This window comes from Callospermophilus lateralis, unplaced genomic scaffold (genome assembly GCF_048772815.1).
Source record: "Callospermophilus lateralis isolate mCalLat2 unplaced genomic scaffold, mCalLat2.hap1 Scaffold_89, whole genome shotgun sequence".
In the NCBI taxonomy this organism is placed as follows: domain Eukaryota; kingdom Metazoa; phylum Chordata; class Mammalia; order Rodentia; family Sciuridae; genus Callospermophilus; species Callospermophilus lateralis.
The window spans coordinates 2,711,844-2,724,524 of record NW_027517018.1 but is presented as its reverse complement, the minus strand read 5'-3'; the positions used below and the strand labels follow the sequence as shown (position 1 = coordinate 2,724,524).

General features: G+C 34.7%; 1 protein-coding gene across 1 annotated transcript in view; it reads left to right on the top strand.

Moving 5' to 3' along the window:
* The first annotated feature begins 4,144 nt into the window (after positions 1–4,144).
* LOC143641197 (contactin-3-like) overlaps positions 4,145–12,681 on the top strand; it is a 51,313-nt gene continuing 42,776 nt past the window's right edge. The window contains exons 1-3 of the mRNA XM_077108541.1: positions 4,145–4,250; positions 6,046–6,211; positions 11,302–11,429. Of these exons, the coding sequence (XP_076964656.1) occupies positions 4,145–4,250; positions 6,046–6,211; positions 11,302–11,429 (400 nt within the window). The remainder of the gene's footprint in view (positions 4,251–6,045; positions 6,212–11,301; positions 11,430–12,681) is intronic.

The following is a 12,681-nucleotide window of genomic DNA, read 5'->3' as shown; positions in this document are numbered from 1 at the left end:
TCCCTGGGTTCAATCCCAGTACAAAGGGGGAGAAAAACAAAATCTCTATTGGTGGATAAATTGCACTCAATGAAAAGGTCAAAGTAAGTTTCAACTATTTTGATACTACATTCCTTACAGTGCCAAGGTTTTTCCTTTCTTTTCAACTTCAATAAAGTGATTTGCAAAAAAATAAATTATTTGCAAATTTTCAAGTAAAATTAAGTATTTTAATTCATTTATCAAAGATCAGGTAAACTTTGACACAGAACTTCTAAGTAACAAAAGAGAATACCTATACACTAGGACTGAAAATCAGAACAAGCAAGACTTCTGATCTGTTGACAACACAAATACCAATGAAAATCCTTTGGGTACAAAGTACTACAAGAACTTTTGAAGCAAAATTTAAAAAATAACTTCACAGGGCCGCAAAGAATAAATGTCACCTGCTGAATGAGACTCCAGAAATAGGGTTAAGACATTATTATTTTAACATACTTCACAAGTGATTTTGATGGGCAAGCACTATTGAGAAATCACTGGTACAGTGGTGAAGAACACATACTTGAGTTTAATTCCTGGACCTTAGTAAGTTAATTTGCTTGCCTTTATCTTGCATTTCTTTATCACAAAAATAAAGGCAACAATATTATCTACTTCAGTGTTGCTGAGTTAGATGAAGAAACCAAAGGCTAACAGTGAACCAGCTTGGAGAGGGAAGAAAGTGAGCCAAGAGCACAACTGGGATCAAAACAAGGGTCTTCCAAGCTTCCTGGAACTGAGTACGGGCAGGCTTTAAAGGTAAACATTAACATAACTGGAAACAGATGTATTATCATACAGAGTATTACCAATGCCCTAAAAAAAAAGTCCTCTATGCTCTATGCACTTGTTCCTTCTTCTCCTATCCCCTGGCAACCACTGCCTTTGTAATTATTCCATAGTTTTGGCTATAATTTTTAACTCTGCATTTTTTATAAAATCCTTTCACTGGTCAAAAAGAATGTACTCCTACTCCATATCTATTCAATATACCTATGTTTTCTACCTATTCTAATTCCACATTTCATATCTTCCTACAAATTTAGGGCCCTTACACATTATGTCGTGAATGTGGCATTTAGTTATATAAATCTGATTAGCTCTAATGACATTATATAATTTTTAACTATTATGTATATCTATCTTATCAATTAGAATTTATATTCTGAATATGAGTCCTAATTTCCTTCTAGCTTTACAAAACTTGTTATGCACAGTGCAGACCCTCAGAAATAGTGACAGTCACCTTTCCAGGTGAAACATCATATACAATACCATGTATCACAAAGAAATTTTGATGACTGATTCTAAAAGGGACTTAGAATTTATCCAGTTGAACTTTCTTGGACTAAGGAAACAAATTACATACACAAGACCACTACTAAGGAAGAGGGACAGCACTCGTATACATTATGACAATGACTTCTACTTCAAAGTTCTTTTTCCAACACATAATTTTTTTGGCTTGCAGGGCATGGTGGTGCATACCTGTAAACCCAGTGGCTGGGGAGGCTGAGACAGGAGGATCATGAGTTCAAAGCCAGCCTCAACAACTTAGCAAGGCCCAAAGCAACTCAGAGAGACTCTATCTCTAATAAAATACAAAAAAGGGCTGGGGATATGGCTCAGTGGTTAAGTCGTCCTGGGTTCAATTCCCAGTACCAAAAATAATACTCACCTCATTACCTCTATCAAGTTATATCAACTTGACATATCCCAAATGGATCTTCTTACTTCTTTCCAACGTTATCTGTCCTCATAATAATTTCAGAAACACTTTATTTTTAATCCACAATCACTTTCAAGCTGTAATACCATTCTTCTCCAAATCCTATCTATTTCTCACAATCTAGTTTGCAGCTGGCTCACTGGGAAGAAATAACTCCTTTACTTGGACTTGGTCTCCTGCTGATTCCTCATAAGCAGGTCTTACCTCCATAATGGAGCCTAACTTTCTGCAGGGCCAGGTCTGAGACTTTGTGACTAGAACTGTGAGTTACTCATAATGTAATATTCATCATTAGGTAAACATTTAGAAAATATTTACCCCATACCACAGAACCTACTGAACTCTGGAAAGAACAGAGGTGATTCTTGTGTATTGTCAGCCCTCAAAAAGTTCAGTGAGTATAGAATTTTTTTTTAGTTGTTGATAGACCTTTATTTTATTTATTTATACACGGTGCTGAGAATCGAACCCAGTGCCTCACACATGCCAGACAAGTGCGCTACCACTGAGCCCTGAGTATAAATTTTCAAGTGGAAATAAAATAAAGGAAGGCAGAAGATTTAAAAGAGATATGTTTAAGGAAAGCATTTATTGGTTAATTTAAAAAATGGAAGAAAAACTTATAGGCTGAGGAGAAGCTAGTGGCAAAAGAGGGACCGAAATCCAGAAGAAAATGGGTGAGAGTAATAAAAACAAAGTCAACAAAACTGGAAAGTGTTAGGGTCAAAATCACAAAGGCAGAAGGCCTGGTCTTAGTTAGAAAGATGAATGAGTCTTTCACTAAAGGAAGGGAAGGTAACATATATCTACATAAATGTAAAAGGGAAAGGAAAGATACAACATTGAAATAACTCAGTTAAGTTGGCATGAAACTTTTCAAAACAGTACTAATACAGTTTAGAATATAGATCTCCAAATCCTTGTGACTATATAATTTATTAGTAAAAACAACTTTTGGATACATGCTCCTAAAATAAATAAACAAGTATATTTAGCTATAAAACATATCCAGATACTTTGTGTATTTATTTTAGATCATAAAATATAACTTAAAAGAATAAGATAAATATAAAACAATTTTTCCAATGTCTTTCTAATTGTAAAGGTTCATATATTACATATTGATGGTTACTCTCTCAAGAGACTATAGGATACAGTTCATCAGTACAAAAGTAGCTATATATAAATCTATTTTTGAGTGGTCTTACAACTTATTTTTGCCTTACCCATTTCAGGTCTGTTTGGGCTATCTTTGTTTTTACATTAAAATTAAGCTCATGAGCTTTTTGGAAAGAAGCCTCATCTCTGCTCTTTTCTCTGCTCTGTTTGCTTGTGCTTGCATTATCAGAATTATTTTCAATATATTCTTTATTATTTTTCCAGGAATAATCTACAGCTATTTGCGCAGTTTGCAAAAAAAATTAAACTTCAAAGTATCATCATAAATCCACATAGTCACATGAACACTTTTATATACGTCAATACACAAAGGCAAACAAAAGGGCAGGTGCTGCTAAAAACCAATTCATGTATATAAAATCATCTTTTACTCACCAAATATGTGTGAACTTTCTACTTTTAGATTTAGATGATGGATTTTATTCTCAACTTCATATGAATTATATATATGAATCTGGGCAATTTACTAGATCTCAGATTCAGTATCATTAGTCATAAAATATGGACAGAATTTCAGTAAATAAAGGATAAACCATGGTACATCCAGACTTCGGAGCATTATTCATCACTAAAAAGAAATTAGCGTCAAGTCCTGAAAAGACATGTAAGAACCTTAAATGCATATTACTAAGTGAAAGAAGTCAATCTAAAATAGCTACATACTATATAATTCCAATTATATAACATTATAGAAAAGGCAAAACTGGAGACAGTAAAAAGATCAGTGATTGTGAGGGGTTCAAGGAAAAGAGGAACAAATAGCACAGAGGATAGTTCTTAGGGCAGTAAAATTACTATGTGTAAGTATTATGTATCACTATAATGGAGGACAGAAGTCCTTTTACATTTATCAAAATCCACAGAATGTACAATATTAAGAGTGAACTCTAATCATGGTCTCAGGGTGATAATGTGTGTCAGGCTCATTGACAGTAACAAATATACCACAGGAGTGGGATGTTGACAGAGAAGAAAACTGTGCCTGAATGGAACAAGAGTATATGAGCCCACTTCTATAACTTTCTGCTCAATTTATTTATGAAACTAAAACTACTCTTGAAAATTAGTCTTATTATATAACAAGGACAATTCCAATATATCTCAAAACATGTTGGGTTAGTTAGCTTTCCATTGCTGTGACCAAAATACCTAACAAACAACCTAAAGGAGGAAAGATTTATTTTTGCTCCTGATTTCCGCAGGCTTCAGCCCATGGTCAACTGGCTCTATCACTTTGGGCCTAAAGCAAAGCAGAATGTGATGACAGAAAAGTGTGGCAGCCAGAAAGCAGAGATTGGGGGAGAGAAAGAGAACACAGGCAAGTAAGGAAGGGGCCAGGAACAAGATAAAACTCTTCCAGGGCAGAGACCCAGGGACTTATTTCCTCCAACTAGACTTACCTCTTACATAGTTTACATCATCTCTCAGTAGTCCACTCAGCTATCAATGGATTAATTCACCAATTAGGTCAGAGCCCTCATGACCTAATCACTTTTCCACCTCTGAACACTGTTGCACTGGGGGCTAAGCCTTTAACATATGAGACTTTTATTGGGGCATTCCAGATGCAAACCATAACAGCTATTGTAAAAAATCAATAATTATGGATCTGGCCCCAATGCCTTATCAACAGAGGAATGGAAAAGGAAAGGCAGTATTTATACACAATGGAGTTTTACTCAGCAATAAAAAAGAATGAAATCATAGCATTTAATGGAAAATGGATGGAACTGGGGAATGTAACACTAAGTGAAATAAGCCACTCAGAAAGTCAAGAGATGAATGTTTTCTCTCATATGTGGAAGCTAGAACAAAATAAGGAGGGGGGTTCCCATGATATTAGAAGGGAGATCAGTGGAGTAGAGAAAGGAAACTGAGGAAGACTGAGGAGAGACAGGAAAAGGAAGAACTGTGGAATGAAGATGACCAAATTATAGTGCACATATTCTATAGAATTCAGTGCACTGAATTCTACCATTATGTGTGTGTGTGTATATATATATATATATATATATATATATATATATATATATATATTCAATTAAAAAATAATAAATAGAGGGAAGACCAGTAGAGAAAGGGGAGCAGGGTTAGAGAGGATGATAAGAAAAGAGGAACTACTAGAGCCTAAAATGGAACAAATTAATTCCACGCATGTATGATTATGTCAAAATGAATGTAACACATTATTATGTATAATTATTATGCATTAATAAAAACATTAATATATATCACATGTATTTACTACTACAGGTTGTTGACAATATCTCTTAGTGGCACTGGATCTTTCATTCACATTCAATAAATATTTAATGAAAACTAGGAGAAGTGATTACTATGATAAGCAAAACAAACTCAAGCAAGTAATTATTAAAGTGTGTTTACTAACTCACTGAGCACTTATTTGACATTTAAATTTTGTTATATATGACTACAACAATTACAATTCTAACATATAAATTCACTTCAGTTGATCATTATGTACAATAAACATCAACAGTGTGTCACATGTAAGTCTATCATATGTAATTAAAAATAATCTCAATGTATATGTGTAATAACAAGCTAAATGCAGATGATTAATAAAACTAGTTAACATAGTAATGTGTATGCTGTGAGGACAAAATCTTCCTAAATTCATGTATGAGTTATTGGATTGATTATCAGTGAAAAAGAATGATGAATTGGTTACTATTTCAGGACCTTAGATATTTCTTCTTTCTTTGTTTACTTTAAATGTTTAATTCATTATTCCACATGAGTGAAATGCTCTGCTAGAAAACATTAGACAACATTTAATTTATAATTTATATAAGGATAAATACAAATCATCTTCAAAGTTTCTTTTAAAATTCTCACAGCCCTAATTAATATTCATGAGGATAATTTCACAAAAGCAATTACAAACTATGCCAGAAGAGCATGAAAACAGTTATGCCAGTTCAAGAAAGAGGAAATTTCTCTCTTTTCAAAATGGAGGATTTAAATTCAACACAAACATTTCCTAAATAATAGTTTCATAATATTTTAATCAAATTATTCATTACTCAGAAGTGACACTGTGGAGAACCAGATAATACTGCACAAAGGCTGAGTTCATTTGTTTTGGACAGGTGGCCAGTCTGCAGCTCTGTGTCAGCAGCCCAAGCCCGCCCACAATAGCCCTAAAGACGATTATGCAAATGCCAGCAGCCTGAGTATTTTCCCAGGAACAGGAGAAGGGCTCCTAGTAGAAGCTGCAATTGTTCAGCAGTCATGTGGAAAAACAAGCAGAGTTGAGTTGGTTTTTTTCTTTCTTTCTTTCTTTTTATTTTCATTAATTGCTGGAGGCAGAATGTTTTCATTAAGGGCACTACTTCAATATGTGTGAGACATATAAACACACACACACACACACATGTTTGATGTATATTTCTCAAACACCATACACAGCTCCTTCCATCCTCACCAGAAACTCTCCTGGCTGAAAAGCTCCACCTTCCTGTCCAGGCCAAGTCTCCTCTATTGGCTACACTTTCCTTTACCAATAAGATTCAAAAATGAATAAATGCTGGACCACTTTAACTTATAAGCATGAGTTAAATACTGCCCGGCCAAGCAGGGATACAAAGCATTCTCATTTCATATATGAAAAGCATTTTTCTTTTCTATCCAACGGCATAATGAAACAGACTAAAAATAGAAATCCATCAGATTTTAAGTACAACATTGCCAAGGGAACACTGTTTCGTAGCATTTATTAACTAACCCTAAGTTATCAAAATTATTGGGGGTTTGTTTTTAAGTAAAGTCATCAGGTTACTCAGTTCCCAAATGGAAGTTTTTAGGTTACCTTCTCTAACACCTGATTTTACATTTTTCTCTAGAATTAAAGTTATTTCAAATATTTTTGCTGTAGATTTCTGATTCTACAGCATTCAAAAACAATAATTTTTTTTAACCTCTCTTTCCCTACTCATCCCTCAATTCCCTCTTCCATAGTAAAAAGGGACACTATCTGCTTTATTTGGTAAAGAGCATATGACATTATTTTTTCTCTGAATGTGGAACTCAACAGTTTCTAGAACTCTTATGCTATTAAATTTCACCAAGTTCTTCCTCCCTAAATTAACTTAACAGAGGATTTTTCTCAAATTCTCAGAAGTAGAAATTATGATAGTCTTCACAGATTTCAAATATATTATTTTAAAATAAGACATTACAATTTTTTTAAAAAATTTAGTTATTGGTAGACCTTTATTTATTTACTTATTTTTTATTTATATGTGGTGCTGAGAATCAAACTCAGTGCCTCATACATGCTAGACAAGTGCTCTACCACTAAGCCACAATCCCACCCCCAACACATTACAATTTTTTTTAATGTTGAATTAAGAACACATGTTCTGTGCTTGGCACTATGGTATATACCTATATCCCCAGGTACACAGGAGCCTGAGACAGGAGGATCACAACTTCAAGGCCAGCCCCAATTTTAAAATAAAATCAAAAGAGCTGGGGAGGGGCTAGGGTTATGGCTCAGGGGTAGAGTGCTCGCCTTGCATGTGCAAGGTCCTGGGTTTGATCCTCAGCACCACATATAAATAAACAGTTATTGTGTTCAACTACAAATATAAAAATAAATATTAAAAAGAGCTGGGGATATAGCTCAGTGTGCACACTATGAAGATTATAGACAACTTAAATAATTTCCTTAACCTCAAAAGTGGCACTAATGTGAGATTTAGTTAACTCCACTATTCATAAAACAGATTAATATGCCATTCAAAACTCTTTTAAAATGGTTGAGCTCCAGATGTGAAATTACTGTTTCTCATGGTAAACCCTCACAAAGTTCTTTTGTTATGTCTCTATATCATTTAACATGTCTTTAACATTCATTCATTCATTCATTCATTTGGCCCTAAATTGAAACTGATGAGTGAGCTGGTCTCATCCATCAAAGAACTACCACTCTGAAGAGAAAAATATTTGATTTTAAAAAATGTTTTTGCTGGATATAGTGGTATAGGCCTATAATCCCAGTGATTTGGGAGGCTGAGGTAGGAGGACTGCAAGTTCAAAGCCAGCCAGGACAACTTAGTGAGACCCTCTTCCAAAATAAAATTAAAAATAAATAAATAAAAGGCTGGTGAGGTAGGTCAGAGGTAAAACACTCCTACGTTCAATCCCTAGCACCAAAAACAACAACAACAAAAACATTTTTAATACATTATTATGTAGGTATGGGCTGACAAGTTGAGTGTTGTACATTCTATTTGTTATCCAAAAATATCTTCTACCACCTGACTAGGATGGCTAAAAAGTTAAGACAGGTAAATACCACGTTAGCAGGCTGGGGATATGGCTCAAGCAGTAGCGCGCTCGCCTGGCATGCGTGCGGCCCGGGTTCGATCCTCAGCACCACATACAAACAAAGATGTTGTGTCCGCCAAAAACTGAAAAATAAATATTGAAATTCTCTCTCTCTCTCCCTCAAAAAAAAAGGTATTGTGTCCACCTAAAACTAAAAAATAAATATTAAAAAAAAAATACCACGTTAGCAAAGATGTAGAGAAACTGGAAGTCTCATACGTTGCTGCTAAAAATGCAAAATGTGGATCCACTTTAGAAAACAGTTTTGAAGTTCCTTTGAAAATGTTAAAAACTGAGTGACCAATGCCCATTCCTGGATTTATACATGAGTTAACTGAAAACATGTTCACTTAAAAACTTGCACATGAATTGTTCATGCAGCACTATTCATAAGAACCAGCAATTCTAAGCAACAAAAATTATCTTAGCTAATGGACAGATTAATAAAATGATACATCCATAAGTATATGCATACAATGGTATATTTTTCAGCAATTAAAAGGAATGAAGCATTGATATATGCTACAACACAGATGAACTTAAAATCAGTATGCTAAGTAAAAGAAGCCAGTCACAAAAGACAATAATGATTCCATTTATATTAAGTGATAAGAGTAGGTAAGAAAGTAATTCAGTAGCTGCCCAGAACTGGGTAGACTGGTGGAAAATTAGGAATGTGACTGCTAATGGGTTTCTTTTATGGGTGATAAAAATGTTCTAAAATTGATAGCAGGAATGGGTGGCACAACTGAATACACTAACTACACATTTTAAAAGGATGAACTGCAGCTGGGGTTGAGGCTCAGTGATAGAATACTCATCTGTCATGTGTGAGGCACTAGGTTCAAGCCTCAGCACCACATAAAAATAGATAAATAGAATAATATTGTGTCCATCTACAACTAAAAAAACAATTTTAAAAAAAGGATGAACTGCACAACTGAATTCTTTCTCAATAAAGCTGATACACACACACACACACACACACACACACACACACATTTTTTATTCTTACCTGTTCTAGGGAAGAATTATATGACTTGCTGTGGCTCATATAATATGAATGGAAATAATAGATAATACTTCTTCCAAGCAGAAGTTGTAATAATTAGGGTATGGTTGGCTGTGCTCTCTTTTCCACTTAAAAACATCCCAGGGCTGGGGTTATATAGCTCAGTGGTAGAGCACTTCCCTAGCATGTGTGAGGCACTGGGTTCAATTCTCATTACTACATATAAATAAATACATTAAATAAAGGTCCATCAACAATTTAAAAAATTATATTAAAATAATTCCAAATAGAGGCCACTCCATCACATAGTCCAGATGAAAGCAATGTGATGACAATATTGGGCAAAGCCATTACCAACTCATAACAGACTTACAAAATGAACAAAATGAAAATATTTGTTTTTGTAAACCACTGAGATGTTAGATTTGTTTGCTATCACAGAGTCTTACCTACAATATATGTTAAACTTTTTATATATTAATGATAATATGCTCCTGTGAAAATAAGCAAAACATTTCAAAATATTATTTATTTTATATATATTTTTAATTTTGTGCATACTTTCAATATGCACAATGTTATTAGTAGGGGGGTGGGTTGTTTGATAGATTTGGAAACTAATCTCTGATTGCTGAGAACCTATATTCAATCTATTATTTTGTTCAGTGTCCTGGTTCTGACATTGGCACCAGGAAGTTTGGTAGGAATTTAATAAATCTGATTCAAGTGAGTGAATATCTTTCTAGATGTCAACTACCATATATTATAATCAGGTCAGAAACTTATTGGCTAATAGAATTAAATAAACCAAGAGGCTAAGCACCATCCAGGCTGGGCAAATGCCTACACAAGGGGAAATAACACATGTTCCATTCATAACCTGAACAAAGATTAACTGATAGACAGAATGGCTACAATTTAAAAATTAGAAATACCAAGCGTTGGAGAAATATGGAACTACTTACATTCTACTGCTGAGTATGAAACTGGACAACAACTTAGGGAAAATGGTCATATCTTCTAAAGGCAAAAAGATACATCTCTTATGACCTGGTAATTCCTCTCCTAGATAACTATCTGAGAGATGTACTCAAATTTTTATCTACTCAAATGTTTAAAGCAATTATTTTTCATAATTATAAAAAACTTTTTCATTGACAGAATAAATAAGTAAATTGTAATGATTTATATAAAACAATACTTCTGGGCTAGGAATGTAGCTCAATAGAAGAGTGCTTGCCTAATATGCATGAGGCCCTGGGTTAAATCCTCAACAACACACACACACACAGCACATGCACATACACATATCCAGCAAGACTGTTGAATACTAAATCAAATTTAAGCCAGGCATGGTGGCGCACACTTGTAAATACCAGTGGCTTGGGAGGCTGAGTAAGACGATAGCAAGTTCATAGCCAACTCAGCAATTTAGCAAGGCCCTAAGCAATTCAGTGAGACTCTGTCTCTAAATAAAATACAAAATAGGGCTGGGGATGTGGTTCAGTGGTCAAGCACCCCTGAGTTCAATTCCCAGTATTAAAAAAAAAAAAAAAGAAAGAAAGAAAGAAAAAAGCAAGCACTCAACCACCGAGCCATAACCCCAGCCTTTGAACTTGCAATCTTGCCTCAGCATCCTGAACTGATAGGATTATAGGTGTGTACCATTGAGCTTGGTAAAACTGGGTTTCTTAAAAAAAAAAAAAAAAAGATCATAATAAAGGTCCACAACTCCAAAATCCAAAGTGAAGACAAGGTTTATGTCTAACTCATTTGACAGCAAAACCTCTCCTGAACTGAAGTAAAAGTATTTATAGTTTTCATGTAACTCATGCATGTTTTCTTTTCATTTTCTTTATTCCTAAAAGGCCATGGCTTAGTTTATCAGACCTTAACAGTATTGGCATAAGATAATAAATTCTGAAAAAAAAATTGCTATTTATTTTTTGAAAAAAAAAAGTTACTATTACATATTTATTGATAAAATGTACTTTTCATTTAGATTTTCTTTTTTAAAAGATGGAGGACTCAAAATAGACAATGTGACAAAGGCTGACTCAGGAACCTATACCTGCACAGCAGAAAACCAGTTTGGGAAAGCCAACGGGACAACACACTTGGTAGTCACAGGTGCGTGTGTTTCGTCACGATGGGTTTATCAGAGATGCGTTTCATGACATATATTATTATTATGGTTAAAGAAACTGGGCATGTGTTTTCCACAAAATGTGGTACATTGTGAAGGTAAAAAATGTGTTTGCGCTTGTGTTTCTAACAAGTGATGGTCAAGAACATGACACTGTATACTTCTATAGCACAGCACAGTGGACATGGTGGGGTACTTGGCTACTACTGTGCTGGGATGATGGGAAAATGGCATATGCTGATAATGTTTTATTTTATGTTCTCCTATTGGGTCAGATCTTCTAAGTGTGCTCTCTTTTTCATTAAAATTGGTCTTTTCTGGAGATGTTCAAGCTCATCAAATAACTGTTGATATCTATAAGATTTAAGTTTTGTGTTAATTTTGTTCATTTATCCATTCAGGAAAAAAAAAACGAGCACCTATTATGTACCCATTGTTTGAGCTGGATCAGTGGAAACATTGAAACAGAATCTGTAGTCATTCTTCTTACATTCTGCCCAAGATAGAGAAATGAAAATTAGGAAGAAGAAATAAGGAGATCATTAGAAGGAAGTATATTGCAAACAATTGAGAAAGTAAAGAGACTATATGAAGAAAGATGAGTTAGAGTATGAATCAAGATAAGTGAGATGGAAATTTTGGTACAAAGACTCCAGGGAGATAAAGGAGTTTACCAGGAGATTTCTAGGGTGCAGTTATATGGACCAATTGTAGATCTTGCTAAGACTTCAGTTTTCACTTGAATTGAAAAGTGGAACTACTGCAAGGTTTTCAGCAGAGAAATAAGATGATGTGAAAGGGTGACTCTAGCTGTTTTTCAAAGTCTCAGGAGCCCATGACTGTTAACCAACAGGAAGTGATGACGATCCAAGTGAGATTGGCAGCTGAGGAGCTGATGGGATGGGATAAGATTCTGCATATATTCTGAAGGATAAGGTGTTTACAAATTGGATTTGAGGTCTCAGAAAGGAGTCAGGAGGGACTGCAGGGTGTGTGGTGAACAAATGGAAAAAATGGCAGAACAGCTGAGATTGCTCAGGCTGTGGGTTTCAAAGCTTTGGGGTGAAAGAAGAGCATAAGCATAGTTTGGATATTTAGAATATTGTTAGGATCTTTCCCTGTAAAGCAGATCAGAGATTTGCCAAAATCTCAGTGGATTAAAATAGCCTGGCTTCACTTTTTATGCATACTGCAAGTCCTCAGTGAGTCATCTTTGCTTCCTCATTCAGGAACAAA